The following is a 27,234-nucleotide window of genomic DNA, read 5'->3' as shown; positions in this document are numbered from 1 at the left end:
ATTTTCGTCGCCCTTCGCTGTACCTTTTCCAATTCTACTATATCTTTTTTGAGATACGGAGACCAGTACTGAACACAATACTCCAGGTGTGTTCAGTACATTCAGTGCAGTGCAGGGATTGTATGTTGCTGTTACTGAGGTGACATCAGACTCTGAATATATACAGTATTTGTTTAGTGATTAGGGGAAATAACCTAGCTCTATGCTCTGTATAGACTCTAAGATGAGTAAAGGTTTCTTGAAGTTGACAGTAAGGGCCCTGTTTACTAAGCCATGCAGTAGGCGTGCTAGCTTTTTAAGCACTCGCTAATTTAGAGACATCCATAGGAATATATGGGTGTCTCTGGTGTTAGTGAGCACTAAAAGTGCTACATTTAAGATAAAATAAATTTTCTTGTTCAGCTGTGAATTTTAGTGTTCAGTGTATCACATACTTGAACATCATTTGTTAGGTATGTCACAACAGAAGAATGATTGAGAACCACTGCATGTAGCCAGTAGGCCTGACAGGGTCACCCTCTGTTCGCTTAGCGCTGCTTCAGAGAAAAAATAACATTCCACTCTTCAATGTAATCTCTGGTTAAGATGGCCACAGACCTACTAAAGACGTTCTCATTTCAAGGCTCCTTTCACCATCACATGACCACATACACCATTGCGTGATGAACCAACTCACCACATTATCTTTCTCTCTGTCACATGATACCCTCATGAACAACAGCACTCATTCCATTTTAATGCTACTTTAGTACAATGTAATCAAAAGAACTCTGCCCATTTCACCATGTTGTTCAAACCCTGGGGTACCACTGTCTCAAAATTAAAAAAAAAATCAGTCTTTGTTCTCGCTGTTGCAATATTCTGCTTATATTTCTTCTGTTCTGTATATATGCTAATGTTGCCATTAGTACACAGCCATTAACAAAAATTAGCACATGAGCACTTACCATCACCCATTTTGTAGGCGGTAAGGACTCGTGCTAGTCAGCGCATGGTAATGTAGATACGCTAACTGATTAACACAGAAATGCTCAGTCTCCGCCCATTCCATAGAAATTTGAAAAACTAATTTGCATATGCTAATACCTAACTTACTGCAGGATGCCTGAGTGTGTCTCGCAGTAAGCCCTTTTAAGTCGCATTTCGTGCATGTTAGCGCCTAATGTAGCTTAAAGATTCCCTAAATTCCAAAATTTAGGTTGCCTGGTTTCTGGGATTTTTCAGTCCTGCTGCTGCAGTTTTTGCTGCTCTCAGCAGGAGAGATGGGGGGTGGGTTGCTGATGTGCCTCCTGTTGTCTTTGGCAACAGATGCATTTACCATGGTGCTCATTCTGCCAGTAGAGAGAGTATTGCTGCCCTGTCTTTGGAAAGGGCTTCTTTCTTTGTGTTGCTGTGCTTCAGGTAGATGAAGATGCATGTAGAAATGCATTTCTAAAATCCTGAAAATACCTCTACATGTTGGGTATAAAACTAATGATCTCGGCTGTATCCATTTTGTTAATGTGGAAGTGAGAGAAGGGAATGGGACTTGATATTCCGCCTTTCTGTGTTTTTTTGCAACTACATTCAAAGCGGTTTACTTAGAGGGGCATATTCGAAGGGGACGCCCAAGTTTTGCTGAGGACGTCCTCACAAAACGTCCCGGTGGAGGGGCGGGGAAACCCATATTATCAAAACAAGATGGACGTCCATCTTTCGTTTCGATAATATAGTCGGGGACGCCCAAATCTTGACATTTAGGTTGTCCTTAGAGATGGTCGTCCCTAGACTTGGTTGTTTCTGATTTTCGGCGATAATGGAAACCAAGGACGCCCATCTCAGAAACGACCAAGTGCAAGCCCTTTGGTCGTGGGAGGAGCCAACATTCATAGTGCACTGGTCCCCCTGACATGCCAGGACACCAACCGGGCACCCTAGGGGGCACTGCAGTGGACTTCAGAAATTGCTCCCAGGAAGATAGCTCCCTCACCTTGTGTGCTGAACCCCCCCAAAACCCACTACCCACCACTACCATAACCCTTATGGGTGAAGGGGGGGGGGCACATAGATGTGGGTATAGTGGGTTTTGGAGGGCTCACATTTACCACAACAAGTGTAACAGGTGGGGGATGGGCCTGGGTCCGCCTGCCTGAAGTGCACTGCACCCACTAAAACTGCTCCAGGGGCCTGCATACTGTTGTGATGGACCTGAGTATGACATTTGAGGCTGGCACAAAAGATTTTTAAAGAGGTTTTTTTTAGGGTGGGAGGGGGTTAGTGACCACTGGGGGAGTAAGGGGAGGTCATCCCCGATTCTCTCCGGTGGTCATCTGGTCAGTTCGGGCAACTTTTTGTGGCTTGGCCGTAAGAAAAACAGGACCAGGTAAAGTCGTCCAAATGCTCGTCAGGGACGCCCTTATTTTTTTTTCCATTATGGGTCCATCCTCCCTCTGAAACTTCCACTACCTTGATCACCATAGGAACTACTGAGCTTACCTCCTTTACACACTACTCTGATCCATCATTGGACATCCTTTTCCCTGCCTAGTCTAGTGGCCCTTACTATGTCTACCAGTCAAGCCAGTTCATCCACCTTCCCACTTGACCCTATACTCTCCACCTGGTTCTCTACCCCTCACCACTGCCTTCTCCTTTTTCTTCTACAGATAATCACTAATAGTCTTGCACAAGGAGCATTATCTGCCCCCTGGAAACATGCCTTAGTACACCCACAACTGAAGAATCCTTCCTTAAACCCTGACTTGCCTTCCAATTATCAACCTATCTCTAACTTGGCTTTTATTTCCAAAATTGCAGCATGCATAGTCTTCAAGCAAGTTCTAGACTGTCGAGCACAATAATGTTCTTCACCCCTACGAATCGGACTTTCTCCCTAGACACAGTTGTGAGACTATACTTACCACACTGTTCTCTAATTTAAAAAGTCCAGTGGGAGTTAGTGATCTTAGGTTTCTGTCTCCCTCTGATTCTGTCTTCTGCCTTCTTCTAGAGAACCTGGGTCCTAGTGCTTCCTTTTTGTTTGGAGGTGTCAGCTAGTAAGTGAATTGTGCACTGAGCCCTGCAATATACTGTTTTCTTCTTTCTTCAGGCATAACATTGTATTACGGCAGTTTGGGAGTTATTGTATTTACTATGTTTACTTTCATCCACTGATAATAAAGCTATTTAAAAAAAAAAAAAAAAGGACCACATAAATAGATGTCCTAATACTGGCTGGTTAGTTCTGAATATTGGGAGTTAACCGGACTCCACCCCTGGAATGGTCCTAACATAGCCATGATGCACTTCGGTTCTAACTGGTAATTTTCAGCAAAGATAACCGGTTAAATGCCACTGGAAATGACCAGATAGCTGCCGATAAACAAGTTAACCAGTCAGAGGCTGTTCCCAGCGGTTAATTTGCTTTGAATATTGGCCAGTTCCTCTTCAAATTTGTGCAGATGGTGGATATATGCTTGTTAAGTAGTGGCTTTTCTGAAATATCTTCTCACATCTGTATGCCCATTGACATCATGGGTAAACCAGCTTTTTATATAGGGCCAAAAAGTTCTTCCTATTGACTTGAGTTATGTAAGAGAAACATCTAGAAAGAGTTGGGCACCACAAATTCTGAACTAAGGTGATCGATAAAGACCCTTGCTTGAAGCAGTAACAGAAAGAGATACTTCCAATTTCTGGCCCAAAGAAAGAACATGTTAGGGAAATGTAACATCAGCTGATGTATAACAATATTTGGCAGTCAAAAGCAGATTGTTTGTAATTCTCAAGGACAATCTACAACATCTTATATAATTTTGGTTGATATAACAATTTTTGAAAATTAATAACCCTAATAATTTTGTGAGTGAAATTTTGTAAATTAAGCAAAATTAGATTTAAAAGTAACTATTTTTCTGTAAATCTGCGATAGAAATAGCCACAAAATTAATTTCAGTGTGGAAAGGCCAGATTAGCTTCCAAGGTTTCCACTTTGGCTTTATAAGATTTCTATTCTGGAAGAAGGTGGCCTGCAACAAATTTCTAACAATAGTCTCAGGGGGTACAGGGGCCTGGGGAACAGCTTATTCCATTCCTGCCGTATCTCTGGAATTGCCAGCCATGGGGATCTTGAGGGATCCATACTCTTCTCCAGGCTATTTGGGTCTAAAGTCATAAATAACATTCCATATAGGGAACTTTGGCAAGGGGAGAGCCCTCAGACCCAGGACTTTCTAATATGCTTACAGTCCCAACTCTTGTGGTGTCTTTTGCTTGGTGGCATAGCCACAGGTGAGCAGGGTCCCACTTACTTTGAGCTCAGGCCCACTCAAAAATGTTTGCCTTCTTGCCATAAGGCAATTTTTGCCTTCATCCCAGCCTTGACTTTCCCCACTTCTCTGCTGCTGCTACTTCTCCAGGTGAGCAGTAGCAAAACAGAAAGAAATCATTTGGCTGCAGTCTGCTAGTCTCCATGCATGCGACTGCCATTCCTGCCTCCCTGACATCATCACCGGCAGTTGCACATATATATAGGTTGCAGCCCATGACTATTTTATATTTTGCTGCCAAAAAATTTCCAGCCTTGAACTGGGTAGCTTGGCATCTCTGTGGACCTGGGTTGTTCGGGAAGCAGAGAGAACTCTTCACTCTGCAGTTTAGCTGCTGCTGGCATCAACCTAGTCAGTGAAGCTCCTTCCCTGCCAGAGTTCCTCCTCTTTCTTTAGATGGGGCAAATGAGAGCTTAGTCTCCAGTTGCACAGGAAATTAATTGGTCTAACTTAATTTAGACCCCAGCATCAAAAAAAAAAAGATCCCAGATGCCTAAAGAGGTTCTAGCCCAGCCTCTAAGACTGGATTAACTGTACATGACCACACTCTGAAATAAATCTGTGTATTCAAACTATTGCTTGTCTTGGATTCTGTTTTAGAATAAGTGTTATGAATCACAATTCAAGTCCCATAAAAGCTCTAAGTAAATAAATGATATGTCTTAGCTTTGCAGGAATCTTGATAGCAGTGCATCGATATCCTTCCGATTTGCAAGAATGCAATGGAGGACTCCAGTCAGATTCAGCAGAAGCTCAGTAAAGAAGAGAAGAAACTATTGAAGAAACAGAATAAGGCCAGACACACCTTGCTGCGACACGAAGGCATTGAAAGCATATCCTATGTCACGCAGGTGATTATGTTTACTATTCGTCAGCAGTAGTCAGGAAGAATGTTATAACTCTGGTCTCACTTTAAGACACATTTGAGGGTTGTGCGGCAAACAGAAGAGAATCATAATCACCTGAAGAGTGTTAAGGTTGTCAGTTAAAGCATTACCTGGTCTTTCTTTGATAGGATAATCTCTGTATAATAGCAGAAATACTTTGTCTGTCTGCACAAGCAAGGTGCTGACGATCATATCGGTTCACATGTGTTCCCCACCTTGCTTACTCCCTCATACCTCCCGTCGCTACTGTTGGCTACTGTGCCATATCTCTAGCTACTCGCACAGGTTCCAGTCTTCCTGCCAATGAAGACTCGTATACACCATGGCACAGTCTGTAGAAGTGTCTAGTGGGAATCAAACCACCATAAGCACAAGATGAGGCCTATCACAGTAGAGGTAATGGTGCTGGCACAAGAAGAAGCTTTGTGGGAGTGAGGGAGTGCAAGTGGGAGGGAAAATGGAGGGGAGTGGGGGAACAGAAGAACAGAGGAGGAGTAAATGCAGAGAGGGAAGGGGACAGTGCTGTGGGGAGGTAAAAAGGGAGAGAATATGGGGGGGGGGGGGAAGATGGCAAGAACATGGCTGATCAAATATGGAAGGAGCGAGCATAACTTCTCAAACACGGGCCCCACCGCTGCGTTTCAGCAGATTCATGCTAATAAAAATTAGTACTGTGCTAGTATTCTAGATATGTATAAATGCAAGTGCCTAGATTATAAAATTGATCTTCATGTGTTGCCGTTGTGCAGTGATGAGGCTTTCTTCTCCACACCTCTCCTCCCATCTCTCTACGGGGATTGCGTTTGCCTCCAAAGCATTCCAAACGCTAGCTGACTATCCTCAGACCCTGTCCCATCTGGGAATTGATCACTGGTCTCCCCCTCACGTATAATTATGCTCAGTGGGTGACATTTCTCTTTTATCAGAATGATGAGGATTTTGGAATATTTGTGACAGTGAAGCAAGTTGTGTATTTCAAAATACTCAGAAGGAAACCCTCTGACAGAAATATACCTCCTTTAGACTATATCCATATATTACTAGCCAATATAAAATGATGAAAAATAAACCACAACCCCTAGATAAAGAGATCAGTGGAAGAAGCAAAGGAGTATTTTTTACTTTGTTATTCATTTGATGCTGATACAGTTTAAAACATTAATTCTGTTCACGGTCTGATTTTCACAATGTACAATTTGAATTTGTTTGGTTTCTTATCTGTCTTTTATTAGAACCTTGTTATTGCCAATGGTGGTCTGGGTAATGGAATGAACAGACAGCAAATGCCGAGATGTTGGAGACTTGTGGACGTGTGGAAGCTCTTTTAATGCCTCCTAATAAGCCCTACTCATTTGTTCAGTATGGTACTGTGGAGGAAGCCAAGAAAGCATACAGAATGCTTAGTGGAAAGAAGGTCGTATTAAATGATTTGAGCATTACTCTGTATGTGAACTTCGTAGAAAAAGGTATTCCAGTTTTTTTCTTAAAGATCTCGTGCCCACATCCATTGGACTCTTCCCTTTCCACAGAGCATCCCTGATTTTTCTATTTTCTACCCTTGAAGCTCCCCTCGCATCATTTTGCTTTGTTTTATATTACTTTCTGCATTTGCACAGGACATCTAGGTAGAAGTTGGAACATTCAAGTTGGAACTTGCACAGTATTTTGTAAAACTCATATAAGGATGCCGGGAAATACATATGTAAGTGTTGGCATGTCCAGTAGGAATAGCCATTATAGTGAGAATTGCATTCACGAAAAGAGCAGCATCTCTCAGGGTTTTGAATGTGCTGTGTGATAAGGAAGAGGCTGTCCTACCCTGGTTAGGCCCCTAGAGGGCGCTGTTCCCCTAAAATGTCCAGGGAGAAGGGCTGGGTGAGTCAGTAAGGGGAGGTATAGCTGGAGGTCGCTAGGACCGGGGAGAGTCCTGGAGGGGGAAACAGGTGCAGCAGGTTATGGGCTGGGTCCTGTTTGGCCCTTAACCACTTAATACCCCACTGGAGTGTGAGGGAGAAAGGAGAGCTGGCAGCTGAAGAAGAGGGCTGGTAACTGAAGCAGAGGGATCCCCATGAGAAGTACTGGCTATGCCCTTTGGACTGGTGGTAGAACTGTGTGTTCCCAAGAAGGAAGCTGGCTGGGGTAAGAAGGCCCTAGAGTATCAGAATAGAACAGTGAAGAGGTACTGTGTGTCCCAGCTGAAAACACTGTGTGTCTAGGGCAGTGAAGAGGTACTGGGTGTCCCAGAGGAAAAGACTGTGTGTCTAGAACAGTGAAGAGGTACTGTGTGTCCCAGCTGAAAAGACTGTGTGTCTAGGGCAGTGAAGAGGTACTGAGTGTCCCAGAGGAAAAGGCTGTGTGTCTAGAACAGTGAAGAGGGACTGTGTGTCCAAGATGAAAAGACTGTGTCTAGAGCTGTGTGCTACAAGGAGGGACTGTGGTCCAGGGACTGAGTTAGTACTGAGCCAAAGGCCTGTGTGAGAGGGCTCAGGGGAAGAAATCTATGGATATTGAACTGTGCAAGAAGAAATGTTTCAAAGGGAAGATTGCACTGAGTAGGAAGAAATGAAATGGTTAAGCTGGAAGAACTGTTGAAGCTTGTAGCTTGTGAAAGTGTTTTAAGCTAAAAGAAGCGTGCCCCAGAGGCTGGAATAAAGTTGTGTATGAAAATAGCCTGATTGGTGAAACCTAACTGTGTTTGCTTTTTGAGAAGCAGGTCACCCTGAGCAGAAAAGGGTGGTAGATTAATTTGCATAAATCTGCATACTGAGAACCAGCTCACCCTGAGTGAAAGAGGGACCTGGGATCCTGAGGTGGGAGCTTCATCATCATCACAGTAGCCTCATCATTTTCACAGCTGGTGCTGGCATTTACCCGTGCAAGTACCGATTTGCTTCATTTCTTTGAAGGCATGAATAAACATGTGGATAAAGGTGAGTGGGTTGATGTGGTGTATCTAGATTTTCAGAAAACTTTTGATAAAGTTCCTCATGAGAGACTCCTGAGAAAATTAAAGAATAATGGGATAGGAGGCAAGGTTCTGTTGTGGATTAGGAATTGGTTATTGAACAGAAAACAGAAGGTAGGGGTTAAATGGTCATTTCTGTCAATGGAGGAAGGTGAACAGTGGAGTGCTGCAGGGATCTGTACTGGGACTGATGCTATTTAACATATTTATAAGTGTTATGGAAATTGGAACAGTGAGTGAGGTGATTAAATTTACAGATGACACAAAACTATTCAAGGTTGTTAAAACACATGTGGACTCTAAAATATTGCAGGAAGACCATAGGAAATTGGAAGACTAGGCATCTAAATGGCAGATGAAATTTAATGTGGACAAAGCAAGGTGATGCACCTTGGAAAGAATAATCTGAATCATAGTTACCTGATGCTAGGGTCCACCTTGGGGGTCAGCACTCAAGAAAGGTGGTGTTGTAGATAATATGCTCAAATCTTCTCAGTGTACGACGGCAGCCAAAAAAGCAAACAGGATGCAAGAATTATTAGGAAATGGATGGTGAATTACACCAAAAATACTATAATGCCTCTGTATTGCTCAGTGGTTTGACCGCATCTTCAATATTGTGTTAAGTTCTGACGCTGTATGTCAAAGATATAGCGAAATTGGAAAAGGTTCAAAGAAGAGCGACCAAAATGATAAAGGGGATGGATCTATTCTCGTATGAGGAAAGGCTAAAGAGATTAGGACTCTAGCTTGGAAAAGAGACAGATGAGGGGAGGTAAGATTGAGGTCTACAAAATCCTGAGTGGTTTAGAACGGGTAGAATTAAATCGATTTTTTTTTTTTGTTTTTTGTTCCAAAAGTATAAAGACTAGGGGACACTCGAGGAAGTTAAAAAAAAAAAAAAACAAATAGGAGGAAATATTTTTTTCACTCAACAAATAGCTAAGCTCTGGAACTCTTTGCCAGAGGATGTAGTAACAACGGTTAGCTTATCTGGGTTTAAAAAAGGTTTGGATAAGTTCCTGGAGGAAAAGTCTATAGTTTGCTATTGAGAGATATGGGGAAGCCACTGCCTGCCCCAGGATTGGTAGCATGGAAAGTTGCCACAAATTGGGTTTCTGCCAGGTACTCGTGACCTGGCTTGGCCACTGTTTGGAAAAAGGATACTGGGCTAGATGGACCGTTGGTCTGATCTAGTATGGCTACTCTTTTGTTCTTATGATTGTAAGTGTTGGCAGTTGTGTGTAAAGTGCTGAACTTTACAAAATTGTATGTCCAGGAAGACTCAGTGGAGGAGCCATGTGAAACATTTTGTTTTCATTTTTGCACTGGTTTAAAACATCGGAGAAGTAAACACATTTGACCCTTCAATCACTAATTCAAATCACAGGTTTAAATGAGCAGTTAGTTGACCTGCCTTTCTAGAAGGAGGTGTAAATGTTGATGTCTAGAATTCTTTTTATAGTACGTGTAACTTGCTGCTGTAAAATTAGAAATGCACACATGTTTTCTGGCCCACCCAAGCATGTCCCTGTGTGTTGTGGATGTAATTATGTAAATAGCAACTTTCTAAAAGTTATTTACATGCATTGGCCATTTAGATGTGTAAATGCCTCAGAAGTAGAGAATGACATGGGGACGGAGTTTGTCCCCATTCCTCCCCCCCCCCCCACAATAGTACAGAATCTCATTTGTACAAAGTGGGTGATTTTTATCGAAAATGATGAACTAGTGCGGTGGAGTTTGAATTTGCGTGGTGATATGGTGATAGTATAGGGGCAAACTTTGCTCCCTTTTCATTCTCTACTTTCAGCAGCATGAAACACCCATAGTAGTGCTGAATATCCCCCCCACCCACACTCAATAAGTACTTTTAGGGGTCTTTTTACAAAGACATGCTAGCATTTTTAGCGTGTTCTAAAAATAAACGCACTAATGATTAGCGTGCCCTAAGACCGCTAGCACACCTTTGTAAAAGGACCTCTTAGACACATATGAACCCGGATCTGTTCCCATTTTGGTAGTTTAATTAGCTACAGTGTAAGTGAGTACAAAAATACCTGCAGTTCTTGCATCTCCATGAGCAAGCAAAAATTAACAATGGATCTGCAATTGCTTTTTTTATGCTTCAGAGTTCAAAGGAAATGTATTTGCAGTATTTTGCATCTGCTTTTTGAGTGGGTAGAATTTTTATTGCAAACATTGCTTGCAGACTTGAAAATGCATATTTTCTGATCACTTAAAAATACACCATAGGGCACCACACCTACATTATAGCACAATTTTCAGACAGCCAGTTTACCCATGTAAATTACCATTTACTTGTATAAATGACTTTGAAAATTGTCTTTTCACTAGAATGTGCAATAATGGCTAATAAAGAAATTTGTGACTATTGGTAACATAAAGGGAATTGCAGGGTAGCACTTAAATTATCTAATCAGTGCCTTAATAGTTAAGTTTTAATTGATGGAGAGTAACAGTATATTACAAGTATACAAAAGGCATAGCGTTTTTAAAGGATACTAATTCTCTTAAGAGCTCAAATGACTGTTTGTTTTTGCCTGTAGTGCATTGGGAAGACCCATTACCTCCGACTCTGCCATCAGGACTTTTAGTAATTGAAGAATTTGTGTCCTCTGAGGAGGAGGAAAAGTTATTAGAAAGTATTACTTGGACAGTAGACAAAGAAAATGGTAAGTAGAATTGTGGTAAGCAGCCAGGCCTTGAAGATTATGGATTTTAGTTTTCAAACTGTGCACTTTGGCCAAAAATCCATGGGTACCTTTTACCCTGGATGTAGCACAGATTTTCTAAGCAAATATCTACATATATTTTGCTTTGAAACTTGTCATAGCTACGTAGTACAGCTGGATGTTGGCACCTTCTTTGTCATGAAATATAATTGGGGCTTCTAATTTGAGTTTTTAACCGATAAACACCCCTGGTGCAAAAGAAGCTAAGTAGATTTTTATTGGATACATTTTGGGAAAATTCCACTTTTCTGGTGCTCTTTAACCCTTTCCCTTGCCAATCTTGAATTCTCCATTTTATTTGGGGTTTCTTTGGGTTGTTTTTTGTCTTTTCTATGCTGATGACTCCTCATCTGCACAAATGTATGTATTTGATTCAGTTGGAAAAGGATCCTAGCAATGACACCTGAACTCAAAAGCACTTAATAAAAATATTGCACATAGATTTGAAAATGCAGTCTATGTACGTTTTTTTTTTCCTCCCCCAGCCTAATGCCAAGAAATGTATTCTCTGAATGTGGCAAAAAATTACATACATTGTGGCACCATACACTTAATTTTAGCTGTATTAAGGGAGGGTGGTTTCAGTCAGTTTATGTGCGTGTCATGGAAAGGGTAATATTCAAAGCCCTTTCCATGAGTAAAAATGAATTTCATAGATAGGTTCAAGTAGAGGCTTTGCTGCCCTGCCATTCTGTGAATAGAGGCTAGGGTGATATTTAAAATTTGTACTATTGTGTTTCTGATTTTACATGGTCAAGCTCCTGAATATATGGTTAGTATTTTAGCAAATAATTATGATATTTCTATATATTACTTAATGCTGCAGTACCCTAGTAGCACAAACATCAGGTATAAGAGGCTATTTTTCATATCCATTTTTATTCTTGGTGATGAGGACTTGGAACAAACTGCCTGTACCACTGAGACATGATGAACTACAGATGGGTCTAAAAACCTCTGAAAGGTTTTTTTATTTCACAAATTTGTATTAACTAAGTAAGACTTTGTTTTGGAGTCTTGTAACTAATTGATGTATCAATTCCTGAGGATGCTTAGTTTCTTATTGTAAGCCACCTTGAACTTTGAGGTATTGGCTGTTGATAAATACGATTTGTAATGTAATAAGTGTGCACATGGTTGAACAATGCACGTACTTTTAGCCACATCCTCTGAAGGTGTTTAGGAAGTACAGAGAGGAGCAGCCCGCACAGGTACATAAGTATTGCCATACTGGGAAAGGCCAAAGGTCCATCAAGGCCAGCATCCTGTTTCCAACAGTGGCCAATCCAGGTAACAAATAACCTGGCAAGATCCCAAAAAAGTACAAAACATTTTGTACTGCTTATCCCAGAAATAGTGGATTTTCCCAAGTCCATTTAATAATGGTCTATGGACTTTCTTTGTGTCAACGAAACCCCTACCACCCACCTGGGGTTACCTCACTGCCACTTAGAGGGTCTATCCCCAGCACAGCTCTGGCCTGCCTGCTCTGCACTAGCAATCTACACCCCACCGACTGTGTCCCAACCGCATCTGGGCAAGTCTCCTGCGCTCAAATTATCCCCTGTGATTTCTAGGTTACTGGGGCCATGCCCCCAGTGGTCCCACAGTTCCCAGGAAGCACTCGCAGACCCAACACACAGACCCCCAGGATTCTTTATCAGTCCAGACAAGCAGGGGCAATAAATGTATTTATTGTGTGAAAAATTGAACAGTGAAACAGGAAAAGTGCAATGAGCAAAACAATAATGAGTAACTGAAATATGGATCAATTCTAATACTAATTAAACATTTGTATACTATCTAAGTAGTACCTGGGAAGATCAGGACATATAACTGTTCATAGAGCCTCAGCAAAGAGATTCTACTCTCTTTTTTTTCCTGGCTAAGACTGGGGCAAAAGCCAGTACATTCAAAATGAAATTGAGCTGGACCAATCAGAGCCCAGAACAACAAGTTTGAAAAACTTCCTTTCCAAAAGGCTTAAAGAAAACAGCCTTGGTTCTGCAGCAGCTTCTAAACTTAAACATGCGCCACCTGCTGGCCAAACTAGAGAAATACACCAGGAAATACCCAGTATATTTTACAGGTTTAAAACACACTGTTCTAACACACATTGCTTCAATTCTTGTGTTATTTTCTATGACCCGGCTCCCAACCTTCATTTATTCTTTTTAAAAACGTATTACCTGCCAAACCAAGTAGCCTTTTTCTTGACGGGCCACATGTACAATTACCTAAAGCAGTTATGGCAAACAACCAATTTCCAAATCCCCCCACAAAACAAATCACATTACTTAATCATGTATGTGCAATCAGTTCTCACCCCTAACTCGAATAGCTTTCACAAAAAATAAGGCCTTAACCTTCTTTCAAAATACCAACAAGTTTTCTTCCAAATGTAATGCCATTTGTGAGCATAGAACAGAAACGTTTGTTGAGCAGTTCTGCTTTGTCCTCAACATCTTCAACATATTGCTCCTCTTCACCCTTGAGTCTGACAATGCCTCATTTGTACTCCCTCCTATTACTGGCATATGTTTAACAAACAAACAAAAAAAGACTTCTCTCTCTCTCCTCCTCCACCCCCCTATTTTACTCTATTTGCTATTTTTTATTCTATTTGCACCTTTGCTTTCCTGACTACTTTCCCATCTTCCCTTAGCTTTTCCAGATATTGTTGCCGATCTTTCTGTTTTAGTTTTATGAAAGCAAACTATTACTTCCTTCCCTGTCTCAACTACTTCGTTCAAGAACCATAGTGGCCTTCTCTTCCATTTACTTACTTTCCTAACAAAAAGGTTTGTTGCCCTTAATATCTTTTTTTTCCAGTTTTGCCCACTGCTTTTCTTCTTCAAGGAGCTGTTAGCTGGATGAGATTTCCTTTTGAAATGTTGCTGAAGTCTAATACTTTCACTTTTGAATGAACCCTCTACATGATTGTCCTAATATGGAACCACTGGATGTCAGATGATCACCCACTATACATCAATAAATACTCTCCCCATTTGTAAGCATCAGGTCCAATATGGCTCCCTTCCATATGGATTTCGTTACCAGTTGCTGGAACAGCATGTAGAGTATTCAAGATCTCCTGACTTCTAGACAATACTGTAGCACGTGTCCTATTCAACATCCAGCATATTGAAATCACCTATCAGGCGTACTTTCCCTTTTATAGAAATATTTTGCATGTCTTCATTTAAATTTTTGTCAGATTCTTCTGCTTGTGAAGGAGGTCTATGTAAGCCACATTGAACCTGCAAATAGGTGGGATAATGTGGGATACAAATGCAATAAATAATAATAATAATATCACACCAATATAAATAGATTTTCATTCCTTTTTCAGTTTAATCGACTGTGCTGCCTCTTTACCTCGTAAGTCATGCAATTCTGTTTGATATTTCACACAAAAGTGCCACTCCTGTTCCCTTTCTTCCTACCCTGTCATTATTGAATAGGACAATTCTCCCCTTTTCAGTGGTAATAATTGTCTTTTCAAGCATTTCATCTGTATTTAGCTTCAATAATAGTTAAAATAAAATCCTTGTCCAATTATTATTGCAAGTGTTAAATAGGCAAAGGGTGCAAGTTGTCTTTTTGCAAGAAACTCACCAATATACCAGCTATGGTTCTCATGATCCACATCTCTTTGACTGCCATTAAATCCAAATCGGCCTCTTCCATCACAGGCTCTAGATTCAGAACTTTATTTCCCATCTACAGGTATTATTATACTTATTTTTCCAGATGTTTACCATTTCCCATTTTTATAGAGGTATTTAATATTATGCTTACCTGAGGGCTTTGTTCATCTATTCCTGATATCCCTAGTTTAAAGCCCTCTTCATTAGATTCTCAGTGATTCCCAAACCAGTTCCTGGAGGCACCCCAGCCAGTTGGTTTTTCAGGATATCCACAGTGAATATTCATGAGAGATATTTGCATTGCTGTCTCCATTGCATGCAAATCTCTTTCATTAATATTCATTGTAGATATCCTGAAAACCTCCAGGACTTAGTTTGGAAACCACTGGATTAGCTAATCTACTGATTTTGTAGACCTCAATCCTACCTCCCCTCACTTCTTTTATAGGTGGATACCACCTCTGTTTAGCAGCCCTTGGAAAATCATTGCCTGACCCAAGAAACCAGAACACTTTATCCATCAAATTTCTATCCTGGATTATAAAAATGGAAATGGGTTACAACCAAACATCCATAAAATTCAAGTCATACTAGGACAGGCATCTTAAAACAACTTGAAATGATGCCATCTGCACAACCATTTATTTATCTCAAGGATGCAAACTTGTCCTTCTCAGCCTTTGCCCTCGACAGGGAGTATCAACAGGAACAGTGCCTGTGCACTTATCTGCTTGACCCTTTCTCCGAGCCATGAAGTCACTTTTGATATGTTAAGAAGGATACCTAGCAGTATGATGAATCTCAGTAAACTAACATTTTGGATATTGGCAGCAGGCAGACAGCACTTCCTGGGACATCATTTTGCCTTTGAATGTTTCATAAGGGAGTCACCAACCATCATTACCCTTCACTTCCTAATGGTCTCTGATTCAGCAGTTCTGTGGTTTTTAAGTTCTGGTTTCTCTAGTTGGACTGGCCCTGCAGTGAGTAGAAAGAAATGGACTATTATAGTCATAGTTTGAAACTATTGATATTTTGTTTCCCATATGTTAGTGCTGTATTTAAATAAAGAAAACCCAAGGATTGATTTTGAGCCAGAGAGTCAATTCCCTCCCATAAAACTATTCATCCTTTAAATGTGAAATACTAGCAACAAAACTACTCAGGCTGGGGGCTTATGTCCATTTTAGAAATTGCTGGTTAGGTGGTACAAATATCAAGCTTTTCAGAATAAATGGAAGTTAGATAGTGTATGTATTTATAAACACACAAAAGTAGAAGTATCATAAAAGTTCAGGTTCATTTTATTTGATACATCACATATACATCAATGACACCAAAGCGGTTATTCTTAAAAGTAAGGAAAGAAAGAAGAAAACAAATATAGTATGATGAATTTCTAGTGCATTTGTGCTTATTTTAATTTGATGAATTTTCATCTACAGCTGTAATGTCCTTAAAACACAGAAGAGTAAAACATTATGGATATGAATTTCGGTATGACAACAATAATGTGGATAAAGAGAAGCCCTTGCCTGGAGGTATGAGCTCTTTTTCTGATGGTATTATATGGACATAATTTTTAAAAAGCTGCTGAAAAGTCTAGAAGGTTTTTTCTGAGAATGTACAGGATTATCTACTGAGTTGCTATCAAAACGGGGCTCCCTCTGGTCCTTTTTTTTTTTTTCCTTTCATATTACTACTATTACAAATCATTTCTATAGCGCTACCAGTCGTACGCAGCGCTTCACAATTGAACATGAAGAAAAGACAGTCCCTGCTCAATCTATCTTGATATAAAAAATCTTTATATAGCGCTGCGTAGGCTTTGTAGCGCTATAGAAATGCTAAATAGTAGTAGTAGGATTAGCCTTCATCAGTTGCCTCTGTTCTTTCTTTTACATGGTAATTTTCTTAGACTTTTGTTATCATTTCCCTATTTTTTATGATGGTCCTTGCTGGCTCTCATTGCTGTCTCTACTGGCCTTTACTACTTTTCTCCTTTTCTTTTGTCAGGGTTTAATTACACCGTCTTTCTCACTATGGTTGCAAATAAAGCCGGTAGCTTCAAGAGAGAGTCCTGTTATTATTAAGATGTCCATCATGGATCATCACTTTTGTTTTTATTACTTCTTACCATAATTACTAAGCAGTGTACAATAAAACGTGTGTAATAACAATTTCCATATCATCAAGCTGATCAATCCATAGACTGGTGGGTTGTGTCCATCTACCAGCAGGTGGAGATAGAGAGCAAACTTTTGCCTCCCTATATGTGGTCATGTGCTGCCGGAAACTCCCCAGTATGTTCTCTATCTCAGCAGGTGGTGGTCACACACAGCAGCAGCTCTGGCTAGGCCTCCAAGCCTAATTTTTAGGTTTTGTTGAGTGCCTGGGGTTGAGGGCTCTTTTGAGCAAGTGCAAACCTGGTGGTGCCAGGTCCCTCCTTTTCTCCCCCCTCCAGCTGGCTCCGTTAAAAAAAAAAAAAAATTTTGAACGTCCTTAAAGGCGTTTATTTCGACGTTTATTTAAGCGTCTATTGCAGCTACTCACTGGGACACCAGGTCGTTACAACTCGGAGCGGACAGCAGGTAATTTTTACCTTTTTATAGCGGGCAGGGGGTTCCCCGATTCTTCTCCTCGTGGCATATGGCGTCGGAGGGCGAGGGCGCAAAGGGTCGCTCCCCGGGTCGCTTGAGCGCTTCTAGAGGGGATGCGGGGGTCTTAAAGCCTGATTCGCCCTTGTTGGGTGACAGTTTCGTGACCGATGAATGTCCCGGTCCTTCCTCCGGCGTGGCGGTTTTTCCCGCCATAAACGCCCATCCCCCGCTCCTCGCCTCCGCCATCTTGGCCGGCCACGCGGCTCGGACGGCTTCTTCTTGGGCCGCCCTTGAGGTTGGAGACATTAATGCCATGAACGCCCTTAATTTGGGCGACGGCACAGAAGCGGCTAAAGTTAAGAGCCGTTCTTCCCGCGCGGCTCCTTCGCGGAGTTTCGCGCCGGACGCCATTTTGGATGCGCAGCATGTCTCTCCCCCGCTATTGCGAGCGCCGGTTGAGGGTGCGTCTAGGGCTGTTGCCCAGGCTGCGGAAGTGCACAGTCTGGGGGGTTTCTCCCCCGAGTTTGTTTTGCTGCTGCATCAGGCCTTCCTCATGCACAACGCTGCCCCTGCTCCCTCGTCTGGTAAAGAGGTTGAGGTTCCCAGAGGTAAACACCATAGGCGTAGTTTGACTGTTTCATTTGGGGGGGGCAAAGAATGGGCGGAGCATATTAGCATATCATTTGCATATATAAATATGCAAATGAATATGCTAATATGGAGGAAGGAAATGAAATTTACAGGCAAAATATCACAGATGCACATTTCAAAAGCTGACACATTTCAATTAATAAATTATGAATAAAATACTTTTATTTACCTTTGTTGTCTGATCATTTAGTTTTTCTATTCGCTTTGATCCCAGTGTCTTCTGTTTTATGCAGTGTCTTCTTTCCAGTAGGCTTCCCTCTGCTCCCCACCCTCCCAGTCCCATCCATCTCTTGCTCCTTCCCTCTGCTCCCCAACCCTCCCAGTTCCATCCATCTTCTGTTCCTTCCCTCTGCTCACCATCCCTCCGTCCCATCCATCTTCTGCTCCTTCCCTCTGCTGTGCCTGACCTCTCCCAATCCCATCCATCTCCTGGTCCATCCCTCTGCTCCCCACCCCTCGCAGTCCCATCCATCTCTTGCTCCTTCCCTCTGCTTCCCACCCCTCCCAGTCCCATTCATCTCCTGCTCCTTCCCTCTGCTTCCCACCCCTCCCAGTCCCATTCATCTCCTGCTCCTTCCCTCTGCTTCCCACCCCTCCCAGTCCCATTCATCTCCTGCTCCTTTCCTCTGCTTCCCACCCCTCCCAGTCCCATTCATCTCCTGCTCCTTTCCTCTGCTTCCCACCCCTCCCAGTCCCATCCATCTCTTGCTCCTTCCCTCTGCTTCCCACCCCTCCCAGTCCCATCCCTCCCAGTCCCATTCATTTCTTGCTCCTTCCCTCTGCTTCCCACCCCTCCCAGTCCCATTCATCTCCTGCTCCTTCCCTCTGCTTCCCACCCCTCCCAGTCCCATTCATCTCCTGCTCCTTCCCACCCCTCCCAGTCCCATCCATCTCTTGCTCCTTCCCTCTGCTTCCCACCCCTCCCAGTCCCATCCCTCCCAGTCCCATTCATTTCTTGCTCCTTCCCTCTGCTTCCCACCCCTCCCAGTCCCATTCATCTCCTGCTCCTTCCCTCTGCTTCCCACCCCTCCCAGTCCCATTCATCTCCTGCTCCTCCCCCCCCCCCCGAGGTCCAAGATGGTGACTCCGTTTACCCCCTCTCTTCCTCCCTCCCTCCGGTGCAGGCAACAGTCTTCAGCTTTTTCAGCGTTCCTGGCAGCGGTAGCGTTGTTCACGCTGCCTTCGGTCTGCCCCGGAAGCCTTCTCTTCAAGTTCCTGTTCCCACCTATGCGGGAACAGGAACTTGAAGAGAAGGCTTCGGGGCAGAGCCAAAGGCAGCGTGTATAACGCTACCGCTGCCAGGAACGCTGGAAGACTGCTGCCTGCGCCGGAGGGAGGGAGGAAGAGAGAGAGGTAGACGGACACGCTCCTCTCGGTCCGCTTGGCTTCCCTGCCCTCTCTGTCTGCGTCCCGCCCGAAAGGAAATGACGTCAGAGGAAGGCGGGACGCAGATAGAGAGGGCAGGGAAGCCAAGCGGACCGAGAGGAGCGCGTGCCTGCATGTGGTTTTTTTTTTTTTTTTTAAACTAATGGTGCGGCGGCGCCTCGCGTCGTTTGGGGGGGCATTGCCCCCCCTCGCCCCCCCCAGTCTACGCCTATGGTAAACGCCCTCGGGTTGATTCCCAGGCCTTGGAGGAATTTGTCTCCTCCGATGTAGATGAGGGCAGCGTGTCTGAGGTCTCCCAACGGTCCTTTGCGGATTCCTTGGAGGAGACGGATCCCCGCTCGGATGGAGCGGATGACCCCTCTGCAGCGCGGCTTTTTAGCCCAGAGGATTTGCCCAACCTGTTGTTACAGGCCATGGACACTTTGAAGATTTCCTCTCCGGAGGACGTCTCTCCCTCAGCCCCTGTTGGCTCTGCCATTATGCTGGGGACGAAGCGCCCGCCTAGAACCTTCCACATGCATGATGCCATGCACACCTTAATTTCGGCTCAATGGGATGTCCCAGAAGCGAGCCTTAAAGTGGCTAGGGCTATGTCCCGCCTCTATCCTTTGGCTGTGAGTGAACGTGAGGCCTATCTGTGGCCTACCGTGGATTCTTTAATCACTGCGGTGACTAAGAAAACGGCGTTGCCGGTGGAAGGTGGCACGGCCCTAAAGGACGCCCAAGACAGAAGATTGGAGGCGGCCTTAAGGTCGTCCTTTGAGGCGGCTGCTTTATGTTTGCAGGCCTCAGTTTGCGGCTCCTATGTGGCCAGGGCGTGCCTGACTATGGTGCAGCGGGCTTCCTCCTCGGATCATTCCTTGAGGGCTGATTGGCCGGCCCTGGAATCGGGCTTAGCCTATTTGGCAGACTTGCTGTATGATGTCTTGAGGGCCTCAGCGAAAGGCATGGCTCAGACAATCTCTGCGCGGCGGTGGCTTTGGCTGAAACATTGGTCTGCTGACCACGCCTCTAAATCCCGCCTGGCTAGGTTGCCTTTTAAAGGCAAGCTGCTCTTTGGGGTCGAGCTGGACAAAATCGTGACCGATCTCGGCACGTCTAAGGGCAAGAAATTACCAGAGGTCAGGGCTCGGGCTAGTACTCGTCCCGGTACCTCCAGAGGACGGTTGCAGGAAGCCCGTCGGTACCGCCCGGGCAAGTCGGGTTCCTCTGCCCCCTCTTCCTTCAAGAGGAATTTCTCCCCCAAGCAACATTCCTTTCGCAGAGACCGCCGTCCCGGAGGTGCTCCCTCCGGTCCTCCCCCAGGGTCTCGTCCCCAATGACGGGGTCTTGGTCCACGCCCCAGTGCAGATTGGAGGACGGCTGTTCTCGTTTCTGGGCGAGTGGACCACAATAACTTCAGACGCGTGGGTGCTGGAAGTCATCAGAGACGGCTACAAACTAGAGTTCTGCCGACCCTTAAAAGACGGGTTTGTACTCTCTCCCTGCAAGTCTCCGGTCAAAGCTGTGGCAGTGCAGCAGACCTTGGACAATCTGATCCGCCTGGGCGCGGTCGTTCCGGTGCCAGAAAGTCAGCTTGGCAAGGGACGTTACTCCATTTACTTTGTGGTACCAAAGAAAGGAGGTTCTGTCCGGCCTATCCTCGACCTCAAAGGGGTCAATCGGGCCTTGAAAGTGCGGCACTTTCGCATGGAGACTCTCCGCTCTGTTATAGCGGCAGTGAAGGCAGGAGAGTTCCTGGCATCCTTGGACATCAAGGAAGCGTACCTGCATATTCCCATCTGGCCTCCTCATCAACGCTTTCTGCGTTTTGCAGTCCTGGGACGACACTTCCAGTTCAGAGCCCTCCCTTTCGGGTTGGCTACTGCTCCGCGGACCTTTTCCAAAGTAATGGTGGTCATCGTGGCCTTCCTACGAAAGGAAGGGGTACAAGTCCATCCTTATCTGGACGACTGGTTGATCCGAGCCCCCTCTTATGCAGAGTGCGGCAAAGCTGTGGACCGGGTAGTTGCTCTTTTGAGCTCCCTGGGATGGAACATCAACTGGGAGAAGAGCCAGCTGCGCCCGACTCAGTCCCTGGAGTACCTGGGAGTTCGATTCGACACCCAAGTGGGCAGAGTGTTCCTGCCAGACAATCGGATTGTCAAACTTCAGGCTCAGGTGGACCAGTTCCTAGTAGCCTCTCCCCTTCGGGCTTGGGACTATGTGCAGCTGTTGGGCTCTATGACGGCCACGATGGAAGTTGTGCCCTGGGCCAGGGCTCATATGAGACCACTTCAACACTCTTTGCTGCAGCGCTGGACTCCGATGTCGGAGGATTATGCTGTGCGCCTTCCCTTGGACCCAGCAGTGCGCAAGGCGCTGAGCTGGTGGATGCAGACAGACAAGTTGTCTGCGGGAATGCCTCTGGTGACCCCAGAGTGGATTGTCGTCACGACGGACGCCTCGTTGTCGGGCTGGGGAGCCCACTGCTTGGGAAGGACAGCGCAGGGGCTCTGGTCTCCTGCAGAGGCAAAGTGGTCTATCAACCTCCTGGAACTCAGAGCCATTCGGTTGGCGCTTTTGGAGTTCATCCCGGTACTGGTGTTGAAGCCTGTACGGGTCCTGTCGGAAAATTCCACGGCTGTGGCCTATGTCAACCGCCAGGGAGGTACCAAGAGCGCCCCTCTAGCCAAGGAGGCTATGAATCTTTGCCAGTGGGCGGAAGCGAACCTGGAGCAGCTTTCAGCGGCCCACATTGCCAGAGTCATGAATGTCAAGGCGGACTTTCTCAGTCGCCATACCTTGGAGCCCGGAGAGTGGCAGCTATCTGCTCAGGCGTTCTTGGACATCACGAAGCGCTGGGGCCAGCCGAGCCTAGATCTGATGGCGTCATCGGCCAATTGCCAAGTGCCGCGCTTTTTCAGCAGAGGACGGGACCCTCGATCCCTGGGAGTAGATGCTCTTCTCCAACAGTGGCCGACACAAGAACTTCTCTATGTGTTCCCGCCCTGGCCCATGTTGGGCAGGGTGCTAGACCGGGTGGCAAAGCATCCCGGCAGGGTAATCCTGGTGGGTCCGGATTGGCCCAGGCGTCCCTGGTATGCGGACTTGATCAGGCTCTCAGTCGACGATCCTCTGCGGCTGCCAGTGGAGCAGGGCCTGTTACATCAGGGTCCCGTGGTGATGGAGGATCCCTCCCCCTTTGGTCTTACGGCCTGGCTATTGAGCGGCAGCGTCTGAGGAAGAAGGGCTTCTCAGACAAGGTCATCGCCACTATGCTGAGAGCGAGGAAGCGCTCTACTTCTACTGCTTACGCCAGGGTTTGGCGTATCTTTGCAGCGTGGTGTGAAGCAGGCTCACTTTCTCCCTTCACTGCTCCAATTTCTTCAGTGTTGGCATTCCTGCAAGAAGGTCTGGAGAAAGGCCTGTCGCTCAGTTCCCTTAAAGTCCAGGTAGCGGCTCTGGCTTGCTTCAGGGGCCGCATGAAGGGTGCTTCCCTGGCTTCGCAGCCAGATGTGGTGCGCTTTCTCAAGGGAGTTAATCACCTGCGCCCTCCTCTGCACTCAGTGGTGCCTGCGTGGAATCTCAACCTGGTACTAAGAGCATTGCAGAAGCCGCCTTTTGAACCCTTGTCGAGGGCATCTCTGAAAGACCTGACGTTGAAAGCAGTCTTTTTGGTGGCTATCACTTCAGCCAGAAGAGTTTCCGAGCTCCAGGCGCTCTCATGTCGAGAGCCTTTTCTGCAGTTCACTGAGGCAGGAGTGACTATTCGCACAGTGCCTTCCTTCCTGCCCAAGATTGTTTCTCGCTTCCATGTGAATCAGCAGCTCTGTCTCCCTTCCTTTCGTAGGGAGGACTACCCAGAGGAGTACTCTGCTCTTAAATATCTGGATGTGAGACGAGTCATCATCAGATACTTGGAAGTGACCAATGATTTCCGGAAATCGGATCATCTGTTTGTCCTGTTTGCAGGTCCTCGTAAGGGTCTGCAGGCTGCTAAGCCTACAGTGGCAAGATGGGTCAAGGAAGCCATTGCAGCGGCTTATGTGGCCGCGGGGAAGGTGCCGCCTATCCAGCTGAAGGCTCACTCCACGAGAGCTCAGGCGGCCTCGATGGCAGAGGCCGGATCCGTCTCCTTGGAAGAGATATGCAAGGCGGCAACTTGGGCTTCGGCTCATACATTCTCCAAGCATTACCGTTTGACTGTGGCTGCACGGGCGGAGGCCCGGTTTGGAGCTTCAGTGTTGAGGTCAGGGATTTCAATGTCCCGCCCTGGGTGAGTACTGCTTCGGTACATCCCACCAGTCTATGGATTGATCAGCTTGATGATATGGAAGGTAAAATTATGTATAATCATACCTGATAATTTTCTTTCCATTAATCATAGCTGATCAATCCATAGCCCCTCCCAGATATCTGTACTGTTTTTATTCTGGTTGCTTTTCAGGTTCAAGTTTAGTCTTCAGTTACTTCAGAAAGACTTCGTGTTCAAGTTTTTTCACTTGGATTCTTCAAGAGTTAAGACGAGTTTGTGTTAGTGAGCTGCTGCATTCCTCTCCCCTCCGTTTTACGGGGCTGGATTGAGACTTAAAATTCTGCCGGCACTCCCTCCCGCTTCGTGCGGCTGTTGGGCAGCTTTGTACCCCTCCCGCTTCGGCGGTGTTAGGGTCAGTCAGCTCCTCCCGCGGTTGCGGTTGCAGGATAAGCCAGATCCCCCCGCATCGGCGGGTGTGGTGTCCCTCCCCCGCTCCGCGGGGATGAGCTGGACGGATTCCCCTCCCCCACTTGTGTGGGGATGAGCTGGGTTAATTCCCCTCCCCCGTTTCGGCGGTGGTGAGCTGGGCAGAGTGTCCCTTCGTGGGTGTAATTCTCTAAGTGCTGAGTCCTGTGGATGGAGCTTTGATATCGACATACTGAGGAGTTTCCGGCAGCACATGACCACATATAGGGAGGCAAAAGTTTGCTCTCTATCTCCACCTGCTGGTAGATGGACACAACCCACCAGTCTATGGATTGATCAGCTATGATTAATGGAAAGAAAATTATCAGGTATGATTATACATAATTTTACCATACAATACAAAACAATATTTATATACAATGAACACAATACAGTCTTTTAGATCAACTGAACATTATTAAAATCCCATTTTCCTCACTTCTTGATAAGCTTGATGAAACAGATGTTTTTTTTTTTTTTTTTGCAGTTTTTTTGCCTAAAAACTTAACGATGTCTCTAAATGCAATTCTGCTGATATATTCCACAGTTCTGAACCCCTAACAGAATACTGAAGCCCTAGTCATTGTCCTTCAAGCTGATGATACCAGCAGCAACCCCTGCTGACTAGAACGCACATCATGTAATGGTTCATATTATTGTGGCAAAGAGGTTAGAATACGCAAATTATATAGATCTCTCAGGGAGAATCTTTTAAAACATGGTCTTTTTATTGCCTGATGTGGTCACGTTTCACCCAAAATCAAACACAAAAAGGCGCAAAAGTGTCTACACGAGCCATACAGACAAACTAAAAAGAGTGGAAAAAGCCAACCACAGTGTTCAGGGTGACCAAAGTTTTGCCCAATCAGGGCTGCGTCAGGGGTTAACTATTAACGCAATATATTTAAATGAACATATAGAGTTAGACAAACTATACATTATTGAATAAATGATCAAATAGCAACACTTATATAAGAACTCATTACACACGTATAACTGAAATAAAAATAAAAAATGTAGAGAATTTATGGCAAAGTGAGTGGGAATCAGACAATAAAATGTGCATAAACATGACAATTGATCATAGTGTTTGTAATGTTACATGTATATCAGCATAAGAGGGAGGGTTAGAACACAAGTTCTCTCCTCTAATGAAAAATGCACAGGGGTATTAAAAATACATATTAAAAAATATACACACAAAGTAGAAACTAAGTATACTGCAAAAGTGAAATAAAGGAGGATGACTTACCCACCAATCTGACGGCATACGTATCTGTAGGTATTAAGATGGAGGACTCTATTGTACTTCCTCTTCCTATGACATGATTAACTTAATTCATTTATAATATCAAGTAGGAAACATCAAAAAATGTATCTCATAAAATCAAATAGCTAAAAAAATAAATAATGCCACCCCCCAAAAAATATATATGATTAAATAACACTGAGAATGCATGTGAGTAAAAGTATCTACAGACTTTGCACCTATACAGACACTTGTTTGAAGATTGTCAAATGGTAATGGTTAAGAAAGATAATATAGATTATAACAATACAGGCATGAGGAGAAAAATGTTGAATATCTAAACATATTGGGGAGCAATTTTAGAAGTTATATGTCGTATAAGTCATCATGCATATACAGGGAGCAATTTTAGAAAAGATGTTTACATAAATGTACATGCCATGGTATGCAAGATTATAAGGAAGGGTGGTTTGGGCACATCCAGCAAAATTTCCCTGTGGGTGTTTGACTCTGCTTTGAGTCATGCATAACTGTTGGCTAACTTCTTTTTCAGACCTCTGCTTTTGAGTAGAACTTGAGAAGGAACTTCATCTACCTTTTAGCAAGGCCAACTTAATCATTAGACAGACTAGACAAGTTGCCTAGGGCAGCAGCTTGGTGGGGGATGGGGTCACAAGAGTAGCTTCAGTCAAGCAAAACCATATCATGACAACCACACAGAATCATAGAACATCAACATGTCCTTTTACCTGCAAGAGGGAGGGCAATTTGTAAATAGTCCTTTTATCAGGTAACGTTTTTTTTTTTTTTTAGAAACTGACCTGATAATGTATTGTTTTTATCTTTCTATATTTATATCTGTATAGTATGTTTTACACACACACACATAAATTAAATAAAAAAAATTTATATTTAGAAGTATTCCCTGGATTCTATGTATGGGCACCAATCTATGGGCACCAGTCTAAGATGTACACCAAACTAAATTGGTTAACAAGCTAATCAGTGCCAATATTCAGGTTCTAATGAGCACCAATTTGGGTGCACATCTTGCTATGAGCTATTCCTATTCTAAAACAGTGTGTGCTCCAATCCTATAGTGCATAACCCAAAAAAGAGCATGACCATGGGAAATCGACGGTCGGGTCAGGGGCATTCCTAAAACTGGGGATGTGCACACAAATTGGACACCAGGAATTAAAACTGGGTTCAGCAAACGTAAGTCCTGGTGCTTAAAATTGAGCGCTGAAATCAGAATTCAATAGTATTCTGTAATGGGCGGCCATCTTTGAGTGCCTGTTATAGGATATAGAGCTGTACTGACTAGCATATTTTACTATCTGACTGAATACAATAATGAAAAATATTATTCAGCTGAATATGAATAACGGGCATTGAACTTTAACATAACAAATAACAAATAAAAGAAGCAATGTGAAATCAGAGATAAGTGTTTATTTCAGTAGGATTTAGCACAGTAGAGTCCTGGATTATTCGAATTTAAATCACTATTCAGCCAAATATGAATAACGTATTCAGGGCTGAATTGAATCGAGTATGAATATTCGGTACAGACCTTATAGAATAGCATTGAGCGCCAGTATTTTGGGTACCATTTACTGAATGTAGCCCATTATGTTTAGCTATGTAACTTTATAGGCTTGTTTTGGGAGAGGCGGTGTTAAAGTGATCACAATTGTTGAGTTTAATTATTAGTTTTGAAGCAGAGGGAGCTAGGGGCCTGAAATTTCAGGGGAGATGGCGCAAGCTAAAAGTTTGCCTTATACACTTTCATTGGCCTTCCTCTGATATTCAAAACCAGCTCGAAATGCCACAGTTTAAAATTTCAGAGCTCAATGCCTTAATTAGTGCCCTGTGGACATGCAGCTTTATAAAACCTTCCACTTACACATATAAATAGCAAAATTGCTTCTTAGATGGTTAATAGTGCTGCTTACACATACAAAGCCTGAGTGATGCTCCTGTTATTTTTGAATCTTTCTTTTGTAAAATGTTGTCTGATTGCATCCAACCAAATATACACATTTCTTTTGGTGATGTACATATTTTAGAAGGCTTGG

General features: G+C 44.2%; 1 protein-coding gene across 1 annotated transcript in view; it reads left to right on the top strand.

Moving 5' to 3' along the window:
• The window catches only part of ALKBH8 (alkB homolog 8, tRNA methyltransferase), an 86,115-nt gene that overhangs the window by 1,956 nt on the left and 56,925 nt on the right, over positions 1-27,234 (top strand). The window contains 5 exon segments of the mRNA XM_030200258.1: positions 4,982-5,158; positions 6,427-6,478; positions 6,481-6,660; positions 10,730-10,855; positions 16,011-16,106. Of these exon segments, the coding sequence (XP_030056118.1) occupies positions 5,030-5,158; positions 6,427-6,478; positions 6,481-6,660; positions 10,730-10,855; positions 16,011-16,106 (583 nt within the window). The 5' untranslated portion in view covers positions 4,982-5,029.

Source organism: Microcaecilia unicolor, chromosome 4 (assembly GCF_901765095.1).
Source record: "Microcaecilia unicolor chromosome 4, aMicUni1.1, whole genome shotgun sequence".
NCBI classification, from domain to species: domain Eukaryota; kingdom Metazoa; phylum Chordata; class Amphibia; order Gymnophiona; family Siphonopidae; genus Microcaecilia; species Microcaecilia unicolor.
The sequence above is the reverse complement of the archived record's forward strand: the minus strand, read 5'-3'. Positions and strand labels throughout refer to the sequence as shown.